The sequence below is a fragment of the Peromyscus eremicus genome, chromosome 7, assembly GCF_949786415.1.
Source record: "Peromyscus eremicus chromosome 7, PerEre_H2_v1, whole genome shotgun sequence".
Lineage (NCBI taxonomy): Eukaryota > Metazoa > Chordata > Mammalia > Rodentia > Cricetidae > Peromyscus > Peromyscus eremicus.
The window spans coordinates 100,492,848-100,517,449 of record NC_081422.1 but is presented as its reverse complement, the minus strand read 5'-3'; the positions used below and the strand labels follow the sequence as shown (position 1 = coordinate 100,517,449).

At 43.9% G+C, this 24,602-nt stretch overlaps 1 protein-coding gene across 1 annotated transcript; it reads right to left on the bottom strand.

Annotated features, from left to right (window-relative positions):
- Window positions 1-1,231: 1,231 nt before the first annotated feature.
- On the bottom strand, window positions 1,232-22,233 carry Wdr82 (WD repeat domain 82). Its single transcript, XM_059268522.1, has 9 exons — window positions 22,016-22,233; window positions 16,050-16,147; window positions 11,805-11,871; window positions 8,205-8,304; window positions 7,633-7,749; window positions 7,116-7,271; window positions 6,720-6,789; window positions 5,636-5,778; window positions 1,232-3,751 (listed from the first exon to the last, which is right to left on the bottom strand). The coding sequence occupies exons 1-9, from the start codon at window positions 22,174-22,176 to the stop codon at window positions 3,722-3,724; spliced, it is 942 nt and encodes a 313-aa protein (XP_059124505.1). The 5' UTR covers window positions 22,177-22,233; the 3' UTR covers window positions 1,232-3,721.
- Window positions 22,234-24,602: the final 2,369 nt, after the last annotated feature.

The window sequence follows — 24,602 nt, the reverse complement described above, 5'->3', positions numbered from 1 at the left end:
ATTACATGAGCTTTACCTGACTCACTCCTAATATTAGGATCAAGGGGGCTTCAGGCAACACACAACTCTGGATTGCAGCTAGAAAGCTTGTGTAGTTAATTCACCTGGGATGATCAAACCCCACTTCCTCATCTTAGATTTCATTTCCTGTATGCTACCCAGGGAGGACAGGACCGAACACATTGGTATTTCCCATTTCCTGTGTAACACATAGACAGACCACCAGCTCGCCTCTAAGCCCCAGACAGGTAGCTGGCAGATGCTAGTGTCAGTGTCTAAAGCTGCTGAATTTGGCTTCCTCTTTCTTCAGCACATCCCTCCACACCCTTTCAGCAAAGTGCAGGCAACATCCTGTGCCTGCCTCTTGCCCACACCAACTGCTGAGCCAGCTCGCCCCCACACCTTCCTGCCTGTTCCTCTTGTTCACACACCGAGGGAGTGGGCACACCAGGTCTCTATTGCAAGCATGTTGGAGTAGCAGCTGCAGCAGGCTTTGATTACATTTGTGACTTTTGTGGCATGTATGGAAATCTAAGGACAACTTTCAGGCAGTGGGTTTTCTCCTGCCACCATGGGTTCTAGGGACTGAACTCAGGTTGTCATGCTTGTGTGGCAAGAACTTTCAGTTGCTCATACATCCTGCTGGATACTCCCACCAGGCTTTGAGGGATCTCTTAAGAGTAGACCAAGCAGGAAAGCCTGGTCAACTAAACCAAGCCATGTTCTTCCCAAATGGCAGGCCAAGGTTTTTTACCTATTCCGATTCAGTCACGGAAGCAGAAAGCAGGTCCTGGAGTGGCAACAATTCCCAATGCATTAGCCAAGCAGGTGGCTCACCGGGCAGACAGCCGATTCTGCTGGATGCAATGCTCACCTTACAACCAGGGCCCTAGGATGCCAACCTGGTCAAAGTTTGAGGTCAACAGCGAAAGGCAGACAGTGAGGAGGTCTCTGAAGAATGGGTTTCAGTCAGGCTCACCTCCAGTCACTCATTACTGGCCCTGTGGTAATTTAATTGGAGTCTGGGGTTAAGGGATGGGCCCAGGGGGTTCCTGTTGCCCACAGGCCTCAAAGAGTTCACACAACATTGCAGGCAGCTCCCCCTGAGCCAGAACATTGGAACAACACATCTCTTCTGATGTGAAGCAGGCAAATAATGTCACAGAGACTCAATGGAAGAGACTGTAAGCCATAAAATTCTGTTTAAGACTGGTAACATGGCAAAAAAAAAAAAAAAAAAAAAAGTTTATGTTAAGTACAAAAGGGACATAAAATTGTATGTACAGTAGGATAACAACTATGTAAACACACCAAAGTCTATGCACAGAGATATCTAGAGGAACATTTAACATCAAAATTAACAGTGGTACCATTTGGGTGGCAAATTGGTTCTTAAAAATCCCCCAATTTTCCTTCATAAGCAGTAGTTGTCAGTTACAGCGGGGAATAATTCATTAAAAAACCCCAGTGGCTGGTGGTTGAACAGTGCAGTGTCAGCTGCCACACACAGAGCAGTGGCTCTGGCTGACATTCAGAGGACAGTGAGTACATCCCACGGACACACCCCCAGACTGCCATTGCTTTCTCCCTCTTGCTTACCCTGTGACCACATACAGAATCCTAAGTTCCAGCTGAATCTTTCCCTCCCAATTCAGAACTCAGCTCTGCTGCCACAGGGCCCAGCAGAGGCTGTGAGGCAGTGTATGTCTTCCAAGAACATGGTGCCTCAGCTTTGGACACTCATTAACTCAGTTTCTCTGTGACCAGGCAAGCTGCTCTACTTTCAGGTTATGCAGCCTTACTAATCCAGAGTTACAGACCTTTGCTCTCCACAGATCCTCCAAACATGGACTCTTAGATCCTGAAGGTAGGCAGTAACATCTCCAATCACCTGGTTCCTATAGTCTATCCACTCTGAGAAGGCAGGACTGCTCAGCAACACTTAAGAGACTTCAGTGAAGGTGGCCACCTTTTCAGTTGGAATAACAAGTCAAAAAGTAATTGCTTAAAAAATAGCGTTAGCGATTCGAAGCCCATGCCTGCTTCTGAACAGAAGCAGTGATGGCCTGACCGACACCCTCGCAGCTGGGTACTCATGGGCAAATCAGCCTGTTGGGTCTTGATTTCTGGAGCTGCAGGGGTACTGCTCGCTTATGTAAATGTCTGACTACCATTTGTTCTCCTCTGAGGTGGCCATACTGGGAAGAAAAGGTCAGCTGCAGCTCTTCTCAGTCTGGTCCTAGCCTTCTCTCAGGAGAAAGCAAGAAAAAGGGCAACCAATGCCGACACAACAGGTGAGGAGTCCTGACAAACTAAAAACACTGGTTCTAGCACCCTGTCCCCAAACGCCACAAGCCAGGCACAGAAGCCATGCAGAAGTGACTGTCACACATATACAGGTGCAGACAGAGCATAATCAGGCAAAAAAAGATTCTAATACTGTAGAGAGGGCCCCGAAGTGTGGCTTGAAGAGCACAAGGGAGTTATCCAAGGCTCTCACTTAGCTGCCATGAAAACAGCAAACACTAGAAGCTCTGCTTCACGTTGTCTCCCGAAGGTTAACAGAGTAGACTAACACTTGTGGCAAACACTACCCACAAAGAGTCTTTCTCAGCTGCAGGGTTCCCTCTCCTGCTGAACTCTTGATAAACTAGATGAGAGAGAATTTAATTGGACACGCACACTGTGCTCAAATACAAACAGATCAAGGGTCATATATAAAAAGGCTAAATATAACATATAACACAGGCCTAGAGCCAGCTCTTGGGGAAGAGCTGGGGAAGAGGGGTATCATCTGCTGACTATGTACACAATTCGTGGTGGGCAGGGAAGGAAGGCATCAGTGTAAACAACTCAGACTCATTCCACAATACTGGCCCACAGGAAAACGTGATGTGACTCAGGTACAAAAATAAACTCCTACCTTGCTTTTGTACAAGCCAAGCTCGGTAGGATCCCCACAAAGACTGTGGGGCTGTCTTGATGGGGGAATTGCACCAGGCTGTTAAACCTTTCAGCTCTCAGAATTTACCTGCTATTCCCTTCCCTCCCTTTCAGACGCTTGGGCCTTTTGTTGGCCAACATCCAAGCCCAAGACCTGCCCCACCCACCTACACAGGAATACTGTAAAGCCTCCTGACAAACAAGGTCCTTCTCTTTGTCCCTTTCTTTGACCCCAAGGTACATGAAGACTTATTTTTGTAAATGTTTGGCACCTAAGAAACATGATGGTTGTGGAATAATGCCACAATTACACAGGGAGACCCAGTAACAAGACATGCAGGGTGAGGGCAAGAGGTGCTGAGCTGCCCTAGCATTTCAAAACCAGAACTGTGGCTTCCCATGCATTTCTGGGGTGGGAGAAGGATGTGCAGAAATTGGTGATGTCACTGGCTCTTCAGCAGCAAATATATTCAAAACTGAAGGGGCTCAAGGGCCCCACTGTAACCTAATCATAAGTAGTCACCCTCTGAAGAGCTTGGTGCACTGAGAGCTGGAAAGGCTGAGTGCCAACTGAATCTGCAGCACCAAGAGTCCTTTGGAAGGCGCTCAGCAAAGTAATTCTTTAGAGCGGATGGACAGCACATCCCTGGGAAGGCCATGTGGAAAGATGTTCTCCAGTCCAGTCAAATGATCCAGTCAGTCCCACTGTCACCTCAGTCACCTCTGACTTTTTCCTGTTGGACGCCCTCACTGTACAAAGAGCCGAGCAGTGGCAGGATCAGTCATCAATGGTGGGCAACCAGAAGGCCTGGAAGGAGAACACAAATCAGCTTTTTAAAAAGCCAGGCTTCTCCTCACTATGGAAGGTTGTTCTTCTCCACCTCACAGCATCAAGGAGGCCAACCCCAATGATTAAGGAATTACGGTCTGGTGGCCCTTACTCCTGATCAAACCATTGTTTCTACTGAGCCAGAAACACTTTGAAAGTTGGTTCTGTTTATTTCCAACATTCACTCCTGTGGGTAACCTGGCCTCATAGCTAATCTTAAGGTGGCCTCAATCATACCCTTTCCTTCCAGAATCTGAGAAGAAAGAAGGTTTGGATGAGATGGTTTTGCTGCCTTTGAGAGCTGAGTGGCTTTCTGGTTTTACATGATCTCAAACTCACTATGTAACCAAAGATGACCCTGAACTGACCTTCAGGCCTCTGCCATCCAAATGTTTAGATTACAGGTGTATACCAACACATCCAGCTTAGTTTCCTTCTGGCCTTCCAGTACTGGAAGACTGAAGGCAGGGCTTCATCCATGGCAGGCACGTGCTCTAAGTTGTATTGCCAGCCACTGTTGCCTTTCTTCTGATACTATCTTCTTGGTTTCTAAAAACAAGAACTGGGCTAGAGGTAACAGCTCAGTAGTAAAGGCCCCAGGCTCAAGCCTCAACCCCAGAGGAAGAGGGAGCACTAGGCTCTGGATAAAAGCAGGAGTGAAACACTTCATCCAAGTTCCTACTTGAAGATGGACAGACTTCAAAGGAAACTAGAGACCAAGAGTCACCTATTTCCCATCTCCAGTTAATTCTGTTTTCTGATATCGCGTGCGTGCGTGCGTATGCATCATGGTACATGACTAATGGCCAGAAATCAACTTTTGAGAGTTAATTTCCTTCTTATGAGTTCCAGAGATAAAACTCAGGTTGTCAGGCTTAATAGTAAGTGTTTCTATACCCTCAGAACTCTTTCCTTGTTTTTAATTTGTTTGTGTTTGAGACAGGGTTTCATATAACCCAGGCTGGACTGAACTCCTGGTTCTCCTGCCTCTACCTTCCAAGTGCTAAGATTAACATGTCTGCTACTAAGTCTGACTTTTGACCCCTAGAAACCACATGGTGGAAGGAGAGGACCAATTTCCACAAGTCATCCTTTGACCTCTACATGTGTCATGGCACATGTTCAAGAATACACAAAATAAAAACAAAATCAAGTTAGGCATGGTGGTGCACACTTTTAATCCCAGCTCTTGGGAGGCAGAGGCAGGTGGATCTCTGAGTTCAAGGCTGCCCCGGTCTACAAAGAGTTCTAGGACGGCTAGGTCTACACAGAGACCCCCGCCTCAAATAAACAAATAAAATACACTAAAAATTAATAAAAACAACGGAAATTCATAAACGGATAGTTAAACCACTAGAAGAATTTCTGAGGAGTTCAATGGAAAAGAATGGAGGCATGGTGGCCCACACTTCTCATCTCAGCTCTCAGGAGGCTATACGACAGGGAGACTAACTGGAGTACATGGTCAGCCTGGGCTAGAGACCTTACTTCCAAAAGCCAAACCAAAACACTATTTAAAACTCCTCAAAGAATGCACCTATAAAAGGTTGGTCAGAATATTTTAAGGAGTAAAATTAATGCCAAAAGAACCTAAGTAGCTTGGGCCTAAACATAGCGCCAGAGCAAAAACTGCTCTGCAAACCTCTTCAGAAAGCATGGATGATCCCATCTTACTGGAAGAGGAATAAAAGTGAAAAATGCAGCCTAGTTAGGTATCTCATGATGTGGTGGTGTAACAGGGAAGCCACCACTTCTGAAACATGAACTTGTACTATGTGGATAGAACACACTTTGCTGTCCGAGGCACCCACCACCCCAAATCAAGAGGATCCTAATGGAAAATATCTCTCACTCTTCACATACCATGTTGGAACAGGCGCTGGCAAAGGTCATGAACTTGGGGTTGAACTGCAAACAGGTAATGGGACCCGTGTGTTTACCATCCAATACAGCTACTTTTATACCACTCTCTCCATTCCAGACGTGGATCTTGCCATCTTCTGAACCTAAACAGAATGATCGAGACAATAACACTTCAAGAGACAAATAAAGACAGGTGAGAAAAAGATAGATTGAGATCTAGAGAAAAAGTTTCAGGACACATCACTCAGCAGAAACTAAGAGCACAATGGAGGAAGGACACTGGGAATTGATCTTGACCTAATTATTTGTTCCCTTCCCTTCTCTTGAGGGACTTATTTATTCTCTTTGTAGCCCAAGTCAGCCTCAAACTTCTAACTTTCATATTGCTGCCTTCCAGTAACAGCACCCAAGTGCCGGCAATTAGAATGGATGTGCAGGAGCGCTTCACTATTCCTAAGTCATTCCCCCTCATACCTTTACATTTCTCATCCAGAAAGGGAGCCAGTATCATTAGTCTGCCAACATCTGGAAGGTCACACCAAGTTATCAATACAATACAGTAATGCTTTTTTAAGAGCTTAATTCTAAAGCTCATGAAGGGAAACCCAGTACATTGCCAGTTCCAATAAAGAACCCTGCCAGTGTGATGGCACACTTCTGCAATCCTAGCACTTGGGAGAATCAGAAATCCAAGGTAATCCCTGACTACATAACAACTTCATGGTCAGAAGAGTTACATATAATAAACAAGACTATCGAAAAACAAGAAAAATGAGCAAACAAAGAAAGCCAGAGAGATGGCTCAGAAGGTAAAGGTGGCCTGCCAGGAAGTCTGGCCACATGAGTCTGACCAATGGAACTCCAATGATGGAGAGAGAAAACTGACTACCTAAAGATGTTCTCTGACCTCCATACATGGCACTGCATGTATGCTTATGTACACAGTAAAGGGAACTACAAAGTCTGAAGGTGCTATACAGAAATCTGAAAACATCTATTGAACAGCATTTTAGTTACTTTGCTTGAAAACATAAACAAATGCACAGTACCAGAGAAATAACAAGGAAAAATGAAAGCAGCTCACCAATCATAATAAACTGTGAATCTGGAGTAAATGAAGCTTCGAGTGTAACAGCTTTGCTGTTAGCATAACCCTGAAACAAAGAATGGTTCTCATTATAGGGCCAGTAATAGAAACAACTGCATAGAAATACCATCCCAACACACAAGCCCCTTTCCGCCAAAGGTCTTTCAATGTGCAGTGTTACCAAGACCAAATGAAAAGCAAACTTATGTCATTTGTAAGAGGTGAATGACTGCAATACAAAGGAGGTAAAGTTCGTGTGCAGGAAGAAAACATAGGTCCATGCCCCATCACTGAGTCAAGGATAACTACTGATCTCCACAATCCAGCTAACAGCATTCCCAACCCAGGCCTTAAGAGCAAGGAAACAGCCATTCTTCAAAGCTGCCAGCTCACCCCAAACGTGTGCATCACCACACCCTTGAAAGCATCAATAAGACGGATGAAGCTGCCGTTGGTGGAAATGAGTATGAGTTTGCCATCATTGCTGAACTTAAGTCCTGTCCACTCACAAGTCCGATCATACTGCATCTTAAAGGTTGCAAATGGTCCCTGCAAAACACAAAAATAGCAGTCCCCAGGCTCCACACACATCACTACTTTCTCTGTTAGAACTTCTTTTCTATCCACTTAGAGTCTTTCTATGTGGGCAAGAAAAGGATAAAGCACTGCTCACTCTGCCACTGTTACCCACACTTGCTCCTCCTCATCACAGAAAGGCTGCCTTTTTATACAGGGTCTCACTATGTAGACCAGGCTGGCCCGACAGAGATCCACCTGCATCTGCTTTGGAGTGTAGTGTTGGAATTGAAGATGTGTGCCACCATGCCTGGCCTAGAAAGGGTTCTCAAACATCCAACTTGCCCTTAAAATTTCTGCAACCTTAATATAGCTCAAGGATTCAAAGATTTACCTTATCAAAAGAACGAAGGTCATAAAGTTTGACCATTTCTGAGTTGACACCTGCGGCAAAAATTAACCCTTCTGGATCAAAGGAACAAACTGGTTTGCCTTGTAGATGCATGAGGCCCTAAGAAAAAAGAGGACAACGAGTTAATGAATGAAGGAGCCCACCACTCAATCACTGACTTTTTCCAGTGCAAACAAGGAATAGGAACTGCATCCAGCCTACCTACAAAACATTAAAAGTGAACACACAAAACTGACTAAAATGTAAAAAGTCACTGTATGATGCATTTCTAATCAGCCTTAACTGTACAACATTACAGAGTTCAAAGAGAAACAAACCCCTTGAGGCTAAGGTTCTAGGCAGTTTTTCAAGCACTAAGCCACATTGCAATGCAATCTGCTCTGGAGTAGATCTGCTTACCAAGCAGTAGCCAACTGGTAAAAGGTTTTGCTGCCACATAAGACTCTGGGATCCCAAAATGGAACCAGTGTTGTCTCCCTTAACTGAGAGGGAGAGCTGATAATGCTTTCCACAGAAAATGCTCAAAAATGTAACTGTGAGGTACCATTCATTACCTGGCAGTTAGGAGACCGGAGATCCCAGAGTCGAATGGTCTTATCAAGAGACCCAGAAATGAAAGTGTCATCCACAGGTGACATGGACAAGGCCACCACCCTGCAATGTATCAAGATAAATAGGAGTTGAAGCAAAATATGAGCAAAAATTGGATGTGAACCCTAAACCACTCTGCCTGCCTACATATACTATCTTAGGAAGCATACACAAACTTATCTGAAGCAATCAAAAGTAGCTAATTAAAAAAAACCTAAAGCCTCTGTATAAAAAAATGCATGGTCTCAGGCTGGAGCTATACAGCTCAGTGCTAGTGTTAAAAACAAAATATGTCATTCTACTGAAAACGAAAAGCACAGTGAGTTATTAGTTCACACCACTAACGGCTGTCATAAAAGGATTGCTCAGTACTGTAAAGAGGAGCATGGTGGAGAATTAGAACAACTGTATACACCACTGATGAAATACGTGGTACAGATGCCCTACAAAAGACCTTTTCAGGCTGGGTGTGGTGGTGCTTGGGAGGTAGAGAGAGGCAGGTGGACCTCTGAGTTCAATGCCAGTCTAGTCTATATATTGAATTCCAAGCCTGATCCTCTGACCCCACCACAAAAAAGCCCAAATCAACCAACCAACCAAACAAACCATACTTTTTCTGGAAAGTTATTGACTCAGAAATTCCACTCCTAGGTATATATACTTTAGCAAACTGAAAATGCCTACACCAAAATGTTCAGGCTTTTACAGTAGCATTCTGAATGGGAATGACCCAAATGCTCACTAATTAACAAGTCAACAAGATGTGGACTAGCCATATAACATGACACAATATTATTTGAAAAAAAAAAAAAAAAAAGAAACTAAGTGCTAATTCATATGACAACAGGGATAAACTTTGGAAACATCATGCTACATGAAAGTAGACACACACAAAAGGTCATATGTTATCTGACACCATTTATACAAAATGTCCACTATAAGCAAATCTAGAGACATCACTTAGATGAATGGCTGCTAATGGGTACAGAGTTTCTCTTAGAGAGATGAAAATACTCTGGAATTATACTAGCAGTGATTGCCCAACTACATATATACATACATACAATCACTAAATTGTACTTCTTATTTTGAGATAGGGTTTCATATAGCTCAGGCTGCCATAGTAAAACAGAGAAAGCATAATGCATATGGACATGCAATTTTGTCACACTGTCTAGTTCAAAAGTTCACAGGTCCAAGTGGATACAAAAGGCTCTGTGCTGGTAAGTACAGGGAACATAAGAACCCAACCCCTGGCCCTAGGGAAACTTACCTGCCAGTTCACAGGGTGCCAAGACACTAGAGCAAAAGTGAATAAGCTGGCCCATGTTTGGCTCACACAGTAACCAACACTTCCTGTCTTCAGCAGCACAGAAATACCCTGCCCACTTGTAAGTGCAACTTCTTTACTGAACTATTATTATTTTTTTTTTGAGAGAGGAGTTTGAGACAGGGTATTAATATGATATGCATCCCAGGATGACCTTTAATTTACTATGTATCTAAAGCTGGCTTCCAATTTGTAACAATCCTCCTACCTCAGCCTCCACAGCACTAGAATTACAAGTACATACCACACCATGTTCATCCAGAAGTACAATTTTTTTTTTTTGCTTTTTGAGATAGGGTCTCTCTATGTAGTCCTGGTTGTCTTGGAGCTTGCTATGTACACAACCAGGCTGGCCTGGAACTCACAGAGATCTGCCTGCTTCTGCCTCCTGAGCGCTGACATTAAAGGTGTGCATCATCGAGTCCAGCAGAAGTATCACTTCTGACAAGCAGCTCTCAGCCATCTCTCCTGTCACCCTTCAGGCATGACATAGCTCTCCTGAAATCAGGGCAGCTGGGCCTGCTATTGTGGAGCTCTCAAAAGACCCTGATCCCTTCCAAGGACAGACAGGGAGTTAGCCACTTCTTGGAAGAGGAGGGAGATGGGTTTAGCTGCCATTTAAGTTGTCCATGCTCCTACAGATGACCAGAATTAAACTTACTGGTTCACAAAGTTAAGATTTGGATGGAATCATTTCTTTGGCTTTCTGGGGTGAATAGACAGATAATCTTTTTACACCTCTCAGCAAGTGACATAACACCTGTCAGGACACTATACTACCACTCTGTATCATCTATATTAATATACATGCCTTTGGTCCCAGCACTTGGGAGGCAGAGGCAGGCAGATCCCTAGGAGTTTGAGGCCAACCTGGTCTAGACAATGAGCTCTAGGACAGCCAAAGCCACATAGTAAGACCTTTTCTCCCTGCCCAAAAAAAGGGGGCGGGGGCTGGAATGTTGTGGGATAATCTCTTTGTACACTGTGAAGAAGTGTCACTTGGACTGGTTTAATAAGAAGCTAAACAGTCAATAGCTAGGCAGGACTTTGGGGGCAGGGAGAACACTGGGAAGAAGAAAGGCACAGTCACCAGCCAGACAGAGAGGAAGCAGCATGGGGAGTACAGAGTAAAGGCAATAAAGCCATGAGACAAAAAGTAGATTAATAAAAATGGGTTAATTTAAGTTGCTAAGAGCTACTATACACGCCTAAGCTACTGGCTGAACTTTTATAATAAATAATGTCTCTGTGTAGCTATTTGGGAGCTGGCAGGTAGGACAAAAATAAAAGTCCATCTACAAATGGTGCCATGGAGAGATGGCTCAGTGGTTAAGAACACTGGATGTACTTCCAGAGGTCCTGGGTCCAATTCCCAGCACCCACATGGCAATGCATAATCACCTATAACTGTAGTCCCATGGGATCTGATACCCTCTTCTGGTGTGCAGACATATATGTAGACACAACACGCATATACATAAAATACATAAATATATCTTAAAAACAAACAACAACAACAGCAACAAAAAACCCTTTCACATCATAAGGAACATTTTTCATGTAGAGATTAATTCAAATGTTGGCCTTTGTAGTGGAAGGCCTCATAAATGCAAACAGTTCTTTTGTTAAGAGCTAACTGAGATTTGGCTTTGCTATAAATAACAAGTCTAATTTTAAAGCATAGGTTATCACCCAATAACTTTAGTTCATGTTTCTTACACACACACACACACACACACACACAGAGATTCTTGTATGGCAAGCATGCTCTTGCACCGAGCCACGTCTAACCTCTCATTAATTATATTTATTTTGGTATGAAGACTTGAATCTAGAGCCACTCACATGCTAAGCATGTGCTCAGCCACTAAAATATACTCCAAGCTCCTACTTACAAAATGTCCCCCTTTGTTTTTTCAAGGCAGGGTTTTTCTGTGTAGATCAGTCGATCCTCAAACTCAAGAGATCCCCCTGCCTCTGCCTCCTGAGTGTTGGGATTAAAGGCATGCGCCAACACTGTCCGACTCCTTATTTAAATTTTAACAGAGACTATGTAGTTATTTCTGAAACCCTATCTTCTGCTTCCATTACCTCAGTAAACCAAGAGTTGGTTGAGATCAGTCAACAAGATAAAGAGAAATGCTCGCCAGCACTAAGGAAGGCTGGACTTACTAACAGACCTCTCCTTCTCTTGAGATAAAGGAACTCTAACCCTGTAATACTCGAGTCTTACCTTTTGCTGTGTCCAGGGAAATATCTGATGTATTTGTTGTCATGCAGCGACAAGTAACGGATAGTGTCTGTAAGACAACAAATGAGGGATGACATTCACCATTTAAATGGAACTTACGCTGCATTTTCATTTCTGAAAAGACAAGGCCTAAGAACCTACTGTATTCTATCACCCAAGCAAATTACAGACAGACAAAGGCTAACAACTTCTCTCAACAACTTAAGAGTACACATACAGATTCACACAACTCAAAAGCCAAGTTTTCATTTGATAGCACTTATACCAACACTTAATATCACTGTGATGGGGCCCAGATGGACAATTCAATCAATGGTGATGTGCTTGCCTAGTGTATGAGAATCTCAGAGTTCAATCTGCAGCACTGGAGTGGGAGTGGGAGACTCAGAGTAAAAACTACATTTAAAAAAACCAAACCAAAACCAAAACCAAAACCAAAAAACACTGTTTTGCTACCAACCTTTAGATTCTTCATAATTTAAAATTCAACTTGTCCTACATAAGTATTTCCTGGCAAGGAAAAAAAAATCACTGGCTATAGACACTAATTTTAGTATCTGCAAAATGAGAAATCTTACACTAAGTATCAGGACCCAAAACTAGAGGGCTATATAGTGAGTTTGAGACCAGTCAGTGCTACTACACAGCCAGATCTGTCAAAGAAAAAGACAGAGAGAGGGAGGTGAAAGAAAGAATTCTATCTAGAAAAGTAAACAATAAGGGCTAGAGAGATGGCTCAGTGGTTTAGAGCCCTTGGCTTCCATTCCCAGAACCCGCATAGTGGATCACAACTGTCTGTAATTCCAAGGGGATCTGACATCCTCTTCCAACCTCCCTGGGCACCAGACACATAATACATAGACACACATGCAAGCAAACCACTCATACACATAAAATAAAATGAAAAGAAAAAAATGATAAAAAGATTATGTTGACAGCAGAATGAAGTGGGTCTGGGTATGCGGCTTAGGGAATAGTGCTTACCTAGCATGGGTGAGGCCCCTACTAGAACTAGAAAGTAGGAAATTACTACGCTCCTAAAAGAAGGAAAGCTGGACATGGTGACTATAACCCGTAATCTCAACACACTGGAGACCACCATGGGGTACATTTAGTGAAACTCTGTCTCAAAAACCAAACCGAAACATCACTGAAAACAAATAAAACAAAAAATAGGAAGAGAAACAGATAACGGGAAACATGGCACCAAAATACAGGAGGGACGAAACACATTATAAAGGCAAACAGAAGATAAGATGTCTAAGCCAGGTGTGGTGGCACACACCTTTAAGCCCAGCACTTGGGAGGCAGAGGCAGGCGGATCCCTGTGAGTTCCAGGCCAGCCTGGTCTACAGAGTGAGTTCCAGGACAGTCAGGGTTGTTACATAGAGAAACCCTGTCTCTAAAAACAAAACAAAACAAACAAACAAACAAAAGAATAAAGAAGTCCAAAGTATCAAGTGGCTTACAAAGGGTTTTCTTTTTTTGGTCAGGGTCTCACTCCATAGTCAATGCTAGTTTGTAACCCATTATATAGCCCAGGCTAGCCTCAAAACTAGCAGCAATTCTCCAGCCTCAGCCTCCCAAATGCTGAGATTACTGGTGTGAGCAACATACTTGGCTTGCAGGGATACTTTCTAATGAAAGGGCATTTACCCTCAGAGGGAAAAAAAGGAATCTTTTCCATACAATCTGTAACAGAATTCTACACGGTTTATTTGAACAACTCCAAGCCTCTCAAAGGACAACCATAAAGCATTTCTGGTTATTCTAGTGCTAGGAACTACTCACCTGCCCTAAAGAGAGATAGATCCCTTCCCCATTACCTGGACTCCCAGAGATGAGCAGGGCTTCGCCATCTTCTCCACCCCACTTGGTAGCTGGTGCGCTGTTCCTGGCAAGGCAGTGGCCTGTACAGTTATCTCCTGTACCGGGTGGTATCATAGACCCTCAAACTGTACAAACTACTACCTCAGCCTGGAATCAGGCAAAAGAGAACGGAGCACTGGAGAACTCTGCAGGACGCACTCGAGGGCAGGAAAGGCAACATCCCCACAGCAGAGGCCTGGCAGCAAAGCTGCAAGTGCCACCACCCATTTGCCTCATCTTGTACGTGTTTGGAGAATCGTTTCATTACTCAGAAAAGCGGCCCAACAAGAAATACACCAATCATTAGGATAGCCTCAGGATCCTAGTATTATTTATCCTTATCCAAAAGCATCAACGGCAGTGCCTACTTAGAAAACTACTTCTGAAACAGGCATGAAAAATAGAAATTAGATATGTACTAAAATCAAGTTCAGGTAGAGAAGTCTCATTAAAGAAAGACTTCTGCCCATTTGCTTTGAGACAGATTAAAATAGCAATTTAAAGTAATCTTTGCTGAATGTCTGGGCATGGTGGTACCTGTCTTTAGTCCCAGCACTGAGGAGGATTCCTTTAAGTTTAAGGCCAACCTGGTCTACATACAGAGTACCAGGCCAGCCAGGGATACATAGTGAGAGCCTGTCTCAAAATAGGGAGGGAGGCAGAAGATACTATTCTGTGATCAAGAGCACATACTGCACTTGCAGAGGACTTGAGCTTAGTTCCCCAGTACCCCAGTACCCATGCCAGACAGCTCATAACAACCTGTAATTCCAGCTCTGGGATCTGACACCTTCTAGACTCTTTGGCACCTGCATTCCCATGTGCACATACCACCTCCACACACATATATACACGATCAAAAAAGAAATCTTAGATGCCACAGAGATGATGGCTCAGTGGTTAACAGTGCTTGCTGCTCTTCCAGAGCACCTGAATGTAGTTCCTGGCACTCACAGCACATGGCTCACAACTGGCGGCAGCTCCAGGGGACCTGATGTCCTCTGGCCCAAGGACACTGGCACCCGCCCACCCAGAGATACACACATACATATAAATAAAAATAAATCTAACTGTGCCTGCCACAGTGGCACAGACCTATAATCTCAGTACTCAGCAGAAGCATCATGTGATCAAGGGCAATCTGAATTACAGTGATACTATCTCTATACTAAGAAATCTTACTGCAAAAAGCAAATCAGTAAACCAGTACCAATAAGGCTAAAATAAGATAAAATAAGAAGCATGTGACAGTTTAATCACTGAGAGACAGTTTGTCAGCTTAGGAATTTATTCCAGAGGAAATAATGCAAAAGCAGAGACTATGTATTAAAAAGCAAGTTTCAATTCCTAAAAAAATTTTACTTTAAAAAAAAAAAAAACAAAAAGTATTCCTGGGATCAAAGACCACAAAGGTCATCATACTGTTCTTTATGACACACACTGTAGAAGAGCTAAACTCTTGTACCTGCCTCTAAGCTAGCACAGGGAGCCATTTGTAAGCCTTGTTTGTTGTTTTTAAGACAGGGTCTAGCTACAAATGCTAAACTTCCCAGATAGGGTCCAAACCATTTGGGTGCTGGGATACTTCTACTATTTTTTTCCCCACAAGACAGGATTTCTCTGTGTAACAGTCCTCGCTGTCCTGGAACTCTCTTAGGACTCAGGCTGGCTTCAAACGCACAGAGATCAGCCTGCCTCTGCCTCCCTCCCGAGTGCTGGGATTAAAGGCGTGCGCCACCACCTGGCTGCTTCTACTGTTCTTAATTTCATGCACTTGACCTCCTTTCCAGTCTGCCTTTAGTGTATCTGTAAATTCTGTTTTACTCTCCCTCAGTCAGAAATGTAAAAGTTTTCTTTATACCAGCCACCTGCCTTTGTAGTTTCTGAAGATACGGTTTCACTCTGCAGCCCAGGCTAGCCGAGTACTCCCATTCCTCCAGCCTCAGACTCCCAAGTGCTGAGAACACAGAGGTAAGGTGTCACACCTGGTTTAATCCACAGACATATTCTGAATGGAAAGGCCCAGTAAGATACTAATTGCTGTGTCAAGTATTTCTCCCTTTCATTTTTGCTAAGTATTCTTTCAAGTTTCAAGGAGTGCAAATCATAAACATAATTAGTTACTTCCTTTTCCCACTCTCCATTGTACAGTAGACATTTTTCATACTCTGTTCCAAGTCCTTCCAAAGTCCTTATGGCTTGCTTCCAGCATTCATTCACTTTTAACGATGTAATCAGCACTGCTAACATTATAGGAAAACATTTAAACCAACTATAACCACAGCACAAATCCCCACAAAGATTCCGTCAAGTATTCAAAGGAACCACGGCTGTGACCTCCTAAACAGGCTTGCTTACCGTCTATTTTGTTAGAGCTGTAAACGACCGTGTTGGCTGCATGAGTGTATCTGATGAGGTCCACACCATATTTCTTACTGTACAGGGTTCTCTTTGGTCTGATGAGCAAACAAAGGGAAAGACAAAAACCATCAGAATCCAATATCACAAACACTGGAGCGCTGCACATAAATATCATCACCTGACTTGATATGGCAAGAGCAGGGATTATTAGTAGACACAAGTTGGGTCTTCTACAAGTGTAGTATGAACTCTTAACCACTGAGCCACCTCTCCAGCCGCCAAAACCCATCTCTTAAAAATAAAAATCAAATGTAACAGCTCTTCAAGAATAGTCATTCACTTGTGTACACAAGGCCCAGGTTAGAAAGTAAAAGTAAATATAGAGTATTAATTCAATCTTTTACCACACCTCATTCAAAAGAGGGGGGGGGAAGAGTTGAGGCAGGCCTCACATGGCCTCTAAGTTACTAGGTTGAGGATGGCCTTGAACTTATGATCCTCCTGCCTGGGCTTCTCCAGTGCTAGAATTACAAGAGTGGGCCACCACACCTGGCTTCAAATGTAAACTCTGAGAAGACTATTTGAGAAAAAGATTCAGGAAATATCACAAATCATGACTTAAAACAGAGCGATACGAGAGTACTTGAAAGACAGTAACTTCTCCTAAGCCATTCATTTAGAAAGTACTTTCTTTTTCTTTTTGGTTTTTTGAGATAGGGTTTCTCTGTGTAACAGTCCTTGGCTGTCCTGGAACTCACAGAGATCCACCTGCCTCTGCCTCCCGAGTGCTGGGACTAAAGGCATGCAACACCACCGTCCAGGAGAAAGCACTTTCTTAAAGGCAATGATCTATCAAAATTGAAACCAGATGTAACACTGCTATGTTCCTAATATAATTCACTCTTAAAGATGTACAACCTTCTTATCTGGAGGTAAAAGTACCGGCTAAACCTTTCAGAAGACAGGCGACCCAAATTCTCTGCGGCAAAATTAGTCAATGGTTCCTTTTTCTTTTACTTTAATGTAAAAGTAAGTGTCTCCAACACCAAAGTTCCAAACTATGGGTTAAAGTCCCTTAAATGCAAACCTTGATGATCAAATAAAAGGGATCTCATGAGGCTGGAGAGATGGCTCAGCGGTTAAGAGCACGGGCTGCTCTTTCAGAGGTCCTGAGTTCAATTCCTAGCAACCACATGGTGGCTCACAACCATCTCTATGGCGTAAATGCATACAGGCAATTAGCACTCATCCATAAAATAAATAAAAGATCTTAGAAAAACCTATAACCAAAACAAAAATTTGAATGCTAGAATTTTCCACATGAACCAGGTCAGAAAATAAGGAAACCTTTAATATGTTTTACATTTATGTCTAAAAGAATTTTAAACTAGACATCTTTAATTCCAGCCAGAACTTGAAAGGAGGTTCACTACAAATTCAAGGCCAGTTTCAACAATGAGACCCTTCTCAAAAACAAAAGGGAAAAAGAAATAATGTTCACCCAGAGTCTGAATTTATGCAAAAGAATGTTTACCTTCTCAATGTAAAATTATTTTGGAACCAGTGAGTTAAACAATCATATGATCCAGGCTGCCTACGAGTCAATTTGCATTTTTAATTGTTAAAGTCAGTGAAGGTGAGGTCTTCTGCTTCATGACACATATTCCAAACAAGAGTTCTTGAACTTGTATTATACTTTATTTATTCATTTATTTATTCATTTATTCATTTATTTATTTATTTATTTATTTACTTACTTACTTACTTACTTACTATACAGTGTTCTGTCTGCATGTTACTTACTTACTTACTTACTTACTTACTTACTTACTATACAGTGTTCTGTCTGCATGTGTCCTTGCAGGCCAGAAAAAGGGCACCAGATCTCATTACAGGTGGTTGTAAGCCACCATGTGGTTGCTGGGAATTGAACTCAGGACCTCTGGAAGAGCAGCCAGTGCTCTTAACCACTGAGCCATCTCTCCAGCCCCGTATTATACTTTCTATATGTCTGCCTTTTGTGAAATAAAATACTACCAGACCCAGTCTACTCTGGAGTTCTGCTCTGCAGTCAGTGCTTGGTAACTAATGACTAAGTGAGGCTGAGCCTGTGCCTACACTAAAGGTTGATGACTTTGCATCTATCAGTGGTAAAAGTGAATCCTAGTATTTCAGCCCATCTAAAATAGAAAACAGGTTTAGGGATCTGGCTCTGTCACAAAAGGCTTGCCTAGCATGCATGGGATCCTGGATTCTAACTTCAACACTGCAAGTAAACAAAAAAGATAAAGTATTAAAGCATGTGGTATAAAAAAGCTTGGTTCCACTAAGATATGGCCTGTATTTCTTAAATCTAAAAAAACACTTGAGATTTGTTCCTAATGAAAGGAACCTATTTCTTTATTTCAGTTCTACTCTGAAAGAGCCTAATGTATTATCATTGCACGTGTCTTTTCATGCACATTTCCCCAAGTATTTTCTCCTTCTTTAAAACTATGATTCTGGAGGCAAAGTATGAACAAAGAAAATAACAGTAAAGCCAGCTGGTGTGGGGGTGGGGCACATCTATAATCAAGCACTTGGAAGGTCGAAGGAGAAGAATCAGGAGTTTTTAAGGCCAGACTTGGATAGAGAGTTGGAGGGTAGCCTGGGTTACATGAAACTGTTGTCTTAAGAGGGCAAACTAGGCTAGGTGGTGGTGGTGGGGCACACCTTTAATCCCAGCACTCGGGAGGTAGAGGCAGGCGGATCTCTGAGTTCGAGGCCAGCCTGGTCTCCAAAGCGAGTTCTAGGAAAAGGCACAAAGCTACACAGAGAAACCCTGTCTCGAAAAACCAAAAAAAAAAAAAAAACCAAAAACCTGTCTCAAAAAACCAAAACAAACAAACAAAAAGGCAAACTAAATGTGTGTGTATGCGTGCACCTAATTAACTCAAGGAATGAAATGCATTATAATGTTTAAGTGGACAAAAACAAACAAAAAATCCTCAACACCTCTTTTTGGGCTGATGAGATGGTTTAGAGGCTAAAGGCAACTGTCATCAAGCTCAATAACCTGAGTTCAATCCCTAGGACTCATATGATGGAAGGAAAACAACAAATCCTGCAAATTGTCCTCTGATTTATACATGTACAGCAAGCTCACACAATACAAATGTAAAAAAAGAAATACTGTAGGGAAAAAAACCCACTTTTGACAAAAAGAAAAATGTAAAAAAAAAATTCTTTTAAGCCAAATATTGTTGGTTCACACTTGTAATCCTAGCACATGGGAGGCTGAGGCAGAATTGCTATTTGAAGCCAGCCAGCACTATGGTTACATACTAAATTCCAAATGTTGGGATTGTTTGACTGCTCTTCTAATATATATATATATATATATATATATATATATATATATATATTTTAGATTTACTGATTTTATGTATATGAGTGTTTTGCCTGCATCTATGCATGTGCATGTCTAATGCCCATGGAGGCCAGAGAGTATCAGATCCCCTGGAACTGGAGTTAAATGTAGTTGTGAGCCTTCAAATCAGTTCTGGCACTGAACCCAGGTTCTCTGCATGATTAGCATGTGCTCTTAACCCTGAGCCATCTCTCCAGCTCCTGGATCCTTTTTTCAAACCTATTTTCTTTTTAAAACAAGTTTTTTGTTTTTAAAGACTTATATACTTTTATTTTTATGGTATAAGGGTTTGATTAAGTATGTCTGTTTATCACTCGTGTTCCTGGCATCACAAAAGTCACAAGTAGGAGTCAGATCCCCTGAAACTAGAGTTATAGATGGTTGTGAAGCTCCATGCTGGTGCTGGGAACTGACCCCAGATCCTCTGTAAGAGCAGCAAGTATACTCTTTTTTTCCCCCTTTTATTTATTTATTTATTTGGCTTTTCGAGACAGGGTTTCTCTGTAGCTTTGGAGCCTATCCTGGACTACCTCTGTAGACCAGGCTGGCCTCAAACTCAGAGATCCGCCTGCCTCTGCCTCCTGAGTGCTGGGATTACAGGCGTGCACCACCACCGCCCGGCAAAAATTGTCTGCAAACTTCCTTTCATTTTTTTTTCCAGAGCTGAGGACCAAACCCAGGGCCTTGCACTTGCTAGGCAAGCGCTCTACCACTGAGCGCAAGTATACTCTTAACCATCTCTCCAGCTTGTACATTTTCTTTTTTTGAGACAGGGTCTTACTATGTAGTTCCAAGCTGCATTCCAATATTCCCACCCCTAGTCTCCCAAGTGCTGGAATTACAGGCGCTGCTGAGCAGAATGTTCTTTTTTTTCCTTCAAGAAAGTTTTTTGGAACATTGTAACTTTCTATTATGTCTGTACTCACGTAAAAAGATTTTATGCATCAATAAACAGTCTTATAGTCTTAGCATTTTGTTCCTTTGAATAAGGGATATGCATTTCTATTTCAGCTCTTGGAGGGAAGATTCTAATCTATGTACTGCACTAAACATTTCAAGCAAACCAACTTCAAATTACTTCTAGTTCCCAACTTTAAATCTTACCATCTCTTCCAAACAAACTCAAATGGGTAGAGCAGGTAAAAACCAATACACTAAAATGAATATCAATTCAAACAACTATCTGTCCAGCTAGTGATTCTCTCTTCCTTAGGATCACCACTGTAGGGAACTCTTCCACATACAGCAGGCAGGTCCAGAGTTAGTTACGTAATACTTTGTTATAACCCCAGTGAGGAAAAACATCATATGCAGCTCAGTCTACAACACAGCCTTACTTTAGATAAACTCAAGAGATAAGTTCCAAAGGAAAACTGTTATTTGAAAAAATAAACAAAAGGAACACCTGGAGAAAGAGAAAAGCTAAGGCTTCAAAACCATAGGTAACTTTGACAAGATGATGTCAAAAACAGTAGCTATTAAATTAAATCAAACATCTGCTTTGGGAAGGCGGCTGAAATTGACAAGCGAAATCAAACTGGGCCTACACTAGACTTCGACTTACAGGGGTGAGGCCAGGCAATGTCTCCCCCGACCTAGGCCATGAAAAAGGCAAAAGGCTCTGCTCAGCAAAGATACACAATCACAGTAGTTTTCCAACTAACATATAACTCCCATAACCAGACCCAGGATGTTAATTCCAAACAAACCATACACGGGCGGGTTTTTTTGACTGTTTTGAGTTTCGCTTATGAAGTCCAGAACTCAGAATCTGCCTGCCCCTGTCGTCCAAAGGCTGAGATTGCTGGCTGGGCCGCCACACCCGGGTAAACTCTTTTTTTTTGTAATGCAAAAGGAAACACTAAATTGTTCCAGAATGCTTTCTTTGTTTTAAAGGGAGCTCGCATTCTGACCAGAATGGGGCGGCCAAGTTCGCAAGAGTCTGGCAAAGGAAAGTTTCCGGGAGGCTGTTTAACAAGTTAACTGTAAGCGTGGGTATCGGTACCGGGGAAGGGCAGCAAGCTCCCCTAGGCACAATCGATAAATCCTGACAGCTACCAACTGCATCTCGCGGGGCTTGATGGCAGAAAGGCCGCGCGGGAAGCTGAGGGGCAGGGACGGGCGCGGTGCCAGGGCCGAATCCAGGTCACCGCGGTGAGGGCAGAGAGCTGACGCCGCCGATGGGCAGCACAGCTCTTACGGCGCTGCACCGAGCTCAGAGGCGACCCGCACCTTCTGACAGTCAAGACGGGTGGAAAGGGCTATCCGTCTGGCCGCCGGGTGCACGGACATGGCGTTTAAAGGTCAAGGTCAAGGTGGGGTTTGGCAAGAGACGAAGAAGGCGCGCTCGCAAGAGACCAAAGACACATGAAATAACAACGCTAGTATTACTACGACCATGGTCATCGTTCAAAGAAAGGAAAAGACCTCCTGCACCACGGCAGGAGGGAGGCTGGAGTGCACCACAGGCTGGGGGGGCCTCAGTCGGGAACCAGCGACAAGAGGGAAGGAGGGAGGCACTGGGAATCCGGCCCGCGGCCACCGCCACACTCACTTGCCCTCCTGGCAGTCATAGAGCACGATGGAGTCATCGTCGCTGCTGGAGATGACGGTCTCCCCGTTGGGGCTGAAGTCAAAGCAGTTGATCTTGTCCGAGTTCTCGCGGAACACCTTGGCGACGCGGAAGCTCCTCAGCACGCTGTCGGTCAGCTTCATGGCGGCGGCGGCGGCGGCGGCTGCTGCTGAAGGCAGCCGCGGCGGCGCAGGGCCGGGGCGGGGCCGAGAGGCAGGCGAGCGGGCGGGCGGGCGGGCTGCTCAGGGCCAACCCCAGCGGTGCGGGCGCCGCGGTGGCGGCTGCCGGGAGGGCGGCTGACAGTCGGGCCGCCGCGTCCTCCTCCTCCTCCTCCTCCTCCACCAACGCTCTCTCGTCGGGATGACGGGAACCTCACTGACCGTTCTTCCCCAGAGTCACTTCAGGGCCAACCGGCGCTGCGCCGGCTCATTGTCTCCGCCATCTTGAAGGGAGAAGCAAAATCAGAGGGCGAGGAGCCTCCGCCGCGGCGAACGTCGGGAAAGGGGGCGGGGCGGGAACCGAGGCGCGCGCCGAGGGGGCGGGGAGATGACGTCAGCGGGCGGGCTCACATTTCCCCGGCCCGGCATCGCAGATGACTGGGTGTGCAAGGGGAGGCCTGCGGGCGTGGAGCGTCAGAAGCCTTTCCTGAGGGCGGGAATTTGAGGTCGCCTCGGGACTACTGCCTTTGTGAGTGCTCCCCAGGGAGGCTCAGGTGTCCCTGAGGTGGCAGGTACTTGCAGAGATCACCCCTCGTGGCCTGTTCGTGGGTGTGACTCAGGTGAACCCATCACTGGGGGGCTTGACCACTACACCACGAACCCAGGAAGCCCCCATTTGTTATTTTAATGAAGTACAACATATAAGTAAGTGGGTGACCTTTTTTTTCTATTGATCACTGCCCAGAACGTCAGAGCTTTCTTTAAAAACTTTTGGAGAGTCAAAGCACATGAAGAGAGCTAACTTTTAAGTGCGGGGGAGGGGGGACCTTAGGAAGGGCTGTGAGACGTTTCACTCTTAGGAAGGCGTGACCAGAGTCCCATATAACATGGACAATGGTTAACAAAATAAAAACCACGAAATGGAAACTAGAGAAATTGGAGTCTAATTGGAAATAAGACTAGGGGTTGAATCCCACCCACGTCCTTAGGGGGATGTGGGGAACAACAATAGAGAAATTGGCTGAGGGAAAAAGACAAGATTGTAAGTCTGGACTGAAGTTCCCACCTGACAAAGCAGAGCTCTTGGCTACAATTTGTTCTGGGGTTTGAGGAGGGGAAAAAACCGGTTTGAGTGCACGCTGAATGGATGGCAACTTTCCAAACTGCAGATTGATTCAAGAAAAATCTTGCACAGACTGTGGCACTCAATTTCCAGTGATTGTTTTTGAGTCTACAAAGGACGATTCAGTCTGCCAAGAAAGCTTGAGAGGGCAAGGTCAGATCTGCTGCCCTGTTCTGGACCCGCTGTGTGAACTGGAGTCCTTTGAAGAACATTACAGTCAAGATCCTGCGGACTGAATGACTAGAACATCATAAATGTGGGGAGCTCAAATGTAGCCAAGAGCCAAATGATCGTGAACTATTTTAGGCCTCTTTGAAAACTAGTGTGTGTGTGTAAGTGTGTGTGTGTGTAAGTGTGTGTGTGTGTAAGTGCTTTTACCTGCTGAGCCGTCTAAGCCTGCCTTGCTTTTAATAGCCTTTTTGACGTTTTAAAAAAAGGATTTATTAATTTTACGTATATGAGCGCTCTGTCTTCATGTACAACTTTTTGTGAGAAGAGGGCATCAGATCCTACCATGTGGTTGCTGGGAATTGAACTCAGAACCTCTGGAAGAGCAGCCAGTGCTCTTAGCCCTAAGCCATCTCTCCAGCCCTACTTTAACTTGTAACATTCTCCTAATTAATAAACTTCCTAGAGGCATCATTCAGTTTAGCTTTGTCAACCCTACAGCTAAGGCGGCTGTAACATCACATCTGAAATCTATAATTTCCCCACTTTGCAGCTTTGCTGTGTGGCCCATCTACTTGATAGTCCCACAAATATAATTGGTCAACATATTAATTTTTTTTGGGGGGGGAGGTACTGTTCTGTGACTAAAAATTTGTGTGGTTCTCTTCCAGGTAGAACCAGTCATTAAGGGTAAATTGACTCCTCCTTGTTCCTGGGCAAAGCTGTTCTTTTATATCAGCAGTTGGGAAGCAAATATACTTAGGAGATGGCATTTTGGTGAGAGGAGTCTGTATTAACATACAAAAATGACCACAGAAACAGCCATAATCTACCTAATGTTCTCAACCAAAAGAAATCCGTGAAGGGTAGCTTTCAAAATTGTATCTTGTACCTTTCCCAGATTTCACTGTTAAGACCAAAGCTCCCTCCCAAGACTTAGCACCCTGCACTGTTTTTAAAATGCAAAACAAAACAAAACAAAAAACAAAAAAAAAAGAGCCGGGTGGTGGTGGCTCACATCTTTAATCCCAGCACTCGGGAGGCAGAGCCAGGCGGGTCCCTGTGAGTTCGAGGCCAACCTGGGATACAGAGTGAGATCCAGGACAGGCAAAAAGCTACA

What these genes read in the sequence shown, in the direction of transcription:
- Wdr82 (XM_059268522.1), bottom strand. Translation starts at nt 22,176, where the DNA reads ATGAAGCTGACCGACAGCGTGCTGAGGAGCTTCCGCGTCGCCAAGGTG. An exon ending in CAGCTCTAACAAAATAGACG is followed by an intron (nt 11,872 to 16,049) that starts GTAAGCAAGCCT and finishes GTTGTCTTACAG; the next exon opens with ACACTATCCGTTACTTGTCG. An exon ending in TGGTGATGCACACGTTTGGG is followed by an intron (nt 6,790 to 7,115) that starts GTGAGCTGGCAG and finishes TCTTTGTTTCAG; the next exon opens with GGTTATGCTAACAGCAAAGC.